Genomic DNA, 3,841 nt, shown 5'->3' on the forward strand with positions numbered 1-3,841 from the left:
TGATCAGAAAAAACTGAGATTTATATCCCTTTATAACTGTTCTATATGTTATTGACTCTAAACTGTTAGTATAGCATAATAGTACTAGTAGTATTGTACTAGTATAAAAGTAATACTGTTTTCCATCAGTTTTATTTTCACACCAAAAGCTGTAAGTGTTCATGCCCTGTTGTTCATTTTGTACTAAAAATAGTCCTGTTCCAAAATACTGGAATGTAACTGACATGTGAAACCTTTTACTGTAGAATGTAAATTACCCCCTCGGGTCACTGAAAGCCCCTGAATCCCCATACAGACCCGGAGAACAGGGAGCTCACAGTGTCAGTTATGGCCCCGCTGTCAGAAAGCCCCTGCAGTCACTCTTCTCCCCTGAGGATGCTGGAGAACTTCCCCACACAGTCGAACTGAAAGCAACATGTGCTGCTTTCAGTTTTACTCCTGATCATGAAAAATGAGGAGAACACACATTTTTACTCCTCCGCACATGAGGGCAGCGGCCCCTCCTACCGCTGGGAAGGTTCCCCGCAAACAGGACAGCACGGTGAGACGCATAGATGCAGGGGAAGGGAAACAAGGCACGTTTAATGAGAAATTGTGGTTTTTATCCATCATAACTTTCTCTAAAGCAGTTAAAGTAGAATCGGACTTAAGTGTGTACCATAGGATGGGAGGATGTTCGCTCTGTGGAGTTTGTAATCAGTGATAACCATCAGGAGTTCAGCATCCCTGTCTCTGCTGGAGCTCCGTGCCCGGTGTGAACATGTAGGAGATCCCGGGGAAGAGTTCAGCCGGCTGGGATGAGTGTCACCGCCGCGGACGCCCCTCTCCTCCAGGGCCTGTGGGAGTTGCTGCGAGGCGGGACGGACGAGCGACTGCTCTCCCCGTACTTCACTGCGGGCTGCGCCTTCCTGACGCACGTCCTCCTGTGCGTGCCGTTCATTGCGCTGGACGCGCTCGCATGCCTGAGCCGGCGGGTCCGCTCCTGGAGGATCTCCGCGCCTCCATCCCTGCGCCGGTGGTGCGACTGTTTCTGCCGGGTGCTGTTCATGTACGCGGCCGCGGTCCTTCCCGTCACCGCGCTTCTCCAGAACCTGCGCAGCCCCGCGCTGCCGGACCTGGCGCCCACCTGCTGGCGGCTCTTCGTGGAGGTGTTCGCGAGTCTGCTGGTGTTTGACCTGCTGTTCTTCCTGTGGCACATCTTCATGCACAAGTGAGCGCTGGTTCAGGTGCCGACCATCAAAACCGAGTACAGCCACAGCCAGACTGTGCTGCGTTTGAGTCCAAGGTTGAAGTTGGTGATGAGCAAACTGCAGCTGGTGTGATGGTGAACGTGAAGGCTCCGGGCGTGCAGCGACATTTCAGTGTGCTTCTCAGATAATTGGGTTGACTGATAAGTTCTGAGCCTAGCGGAGAACGTAGATTTTTATTTGTATACCTTTCAAATTTTCTTTTTACAGCTTAAAAACAACTTTCTAGCGATTCGACCAAATGTAGTAGTAGTATGTGGAACATTTAATGTAAACCAGGTCACTGAAACAGTTTTCTGCAAGTTGGAGCATTGGAGATATTTGGCATTCACACCCCAGGTCTGTAACGGGCCTGTTGTGCTGACTGGACCATGATGGATCCATGGAACGCGTGAAAAATAAAGTTCCTCTACATTAAGTTTCAAGTTTAGATACAAATATGAAGTACAAACAGCACCCGGGATGGCATAGGCAAGGAAACCAAAACAATCATGTCAGTGACTTCTCCTCTGACATGATTCCTCTTAGAATTACATTTTGAAATAGCTGGTGTATCACTTTTACACACATCTGCCAATGATGCTGGAAGGATTCTCCTCTTAAATCAAACAAAATCCCCGAAATCCACAGCTGATGAGAAATGGCCCAACATAACTAACTGGAGGCCAAGTGCTGTTCATGCCTTCAGGTGAAGGTCTGAGGGGGTCAAATCAGGTGAGCAGGCCGGGGGCTCAAATAGTTTAAGGAACCAGCAAGTTGTCATCTTGTACAGGTTGAGCCCAGATGGCAGCACCCAATAACATATGAATTCATAAATATTGATGTAACAGGTAAATCTGTTGCATCTGAGCTTTGTTTTTGTTGTTTGTTCTCAGGTGCTTTCATCAATTTGTACCTACTAGGATACATCTATACATATTCAATTACTTTTATTTAAGTAGAATCTATAATGCAGGATGTTTACTTGTAATGAAATATTTACCCATTGTGTTATTAGTACGTTTACTTAGTAAATAATTTGAATATCTCTCTCATAGCATGCTATAAGGAAACAGAGATAAGGTCAGATAATAAAAACTTCACATTAAATTGAATTATCAGTACAAGTAGTAGCTGAAGTGGCACTACTCCTACTTAAACTGTAACTTAACCCCTGATGAGGCCACAGGGGACACAGATGGTGTTGATCCTGAACTGCTATTCCAAAGTCCCACATCACCAGCAGTAAATTGTGGTTAATGCTGCTTTCAGGCAGAGCTCAGCGGTGGACCAAACCTGCAGCCCCCTGCCTCTTGCTTTTGTGTCACAAGCAGCACTGATAAAATGAGTTATAGTGACCACCAGGGTGCTCACAGAATACAACAAATGCTGCCACTTCAGGGCTTTAGACATTGTTCTAAGCAGGCCTCTTCTCCACATCTGTTTCTCTTACCACAGGGTTCCTTGGCTTTACCGTAACATCCATCAGCTGCACCACCTGCACCACACTCCTTTCGCTCTGGCAGCACAGGATGCGAGCATGGTGGAACTGCTGTCCCTGTTGCTGCTGGCCCTGAGCAGCGCCTGGTTGGTGGGCTGCCACCCTCTGAGTGAGACCCTCTTCCACCTCCTCAACAGCTGGATGGCAGTGGAGGACCACTGTGGATACGACTTACCCTGGGCTCTGCACAGGCTGCTGCCCTGCCTGGGTGGAGCTCCACACCACCAAAACCATCACAGTCTCAAAACGGGCAACTTTGCTCCCTATTTCACTCACTGGGATCATCTCTGTGGCACACACATCTACCAAAGGCCCCAGTATACTTCAAAAAACTTAAGATGAACACAACAGGAAAGCAACACGCACAATTTAATCTCCAAGAACTGTCTTTTGTCTGACACCTCCTCGTGGCTGTGTCTGGTCCAACTATCACAAGACTTGTTACATCATATCAAATGTTGACACTTAACCATTGAAATAAAATGAAATGAATACAGACAAACACTTTTTATTATTATTGTAACAAACACTCAACATTCCATCCTATTACTTTTTCCGCATGCGAAGTTAGTGTGGATTTAACGTGTTTGAACTGGTATTCACAGGTTTGTGTATTGGCGCCTTGTTACAACTGCTCAGCTCTGCATTTCCACAAACGCACTCAAAGCACATAATAACATCACAGCCAGTACCAATGTTAAGAACCACCTCAGGGACTGCACATTTAAACTGACATTTGTGGCATTGAATTGATGCATTAAACTGTACAATGTTTATGTGAACATTATACAGGATGGATGGATGATTATCTTTCTGGGGCCAAATCTGTGTTGTGTTTTCCTAATAAATCATTTCCAAATCTTTTAAGTCTATACTCTGTGTTATGTTTGATCATCTACCAGTATGTTGGTTTGCAAGTTTCATCATGAGTCACCATTTCTTTCAATAGATTAGATCTGATAAGTGTGAGAGGTGGGAGTTGAGCACAGACTTTGTGTTCCGTGCCTTGTCTTAGGTTCAGGTTTCTGTTTTGGTGCTGTGGTCAGTGATTTATCTGCTCCAGGCCTTTCGTCTACATTTACTCCAAGTCTTCCCATAGGGATCTGATTGGAAA

The 3,841-nt window shown here is 45.9% G+C and overlaps 1 protein-coding gene across 1 annotated transcript; it reads left to right on the forward strand.

Moving 5' to 3' along the window:
- The first annotated feature begins 484 nt into the window (after positions 1–484).
- On the forward strand, positions 485–3,576 carry ch25hl3 (cholesterol 25-hydroxylase like 3). Its single transcript, XM_076150646.1, has 2 exons — positions 485–1,210; positions 2,685–3,576. The coding sequence occupies exons 1-2, from the start codon at positions 798–800 to the stop codon at positions 3,067–3,069; spliced, it is 798 nt and encodes a 265-aa protein (XP_076006761.1). The 5' UTR covers positions 485–797; the 3' UTR covers positions 3,070–3,576.
- The last annotated feature ends 265 nt before the right edge of the window (positions 3,577–3,841 follow it).

The sequence above is a fragment of the Genypterus blacodes genome, unplaced genomic scaffold (assembly GCF_046128005.1).
Source record: "Genypterus blacodes isolate CSIRO-AG114 ecotype Tasmania unplaced genomic scaffold, CSIRO-AGI_Gbla_v1 ptg000053l_1, whole genome shotgun sequence".
NCBI classification, from domain to species: domain Eukaryota; kingdom Metazoa; phylum Chordata; class Actinopteri; order Ophidiiformes; family Ophidiidae; genus Genypterus; species Genypterus blacodes.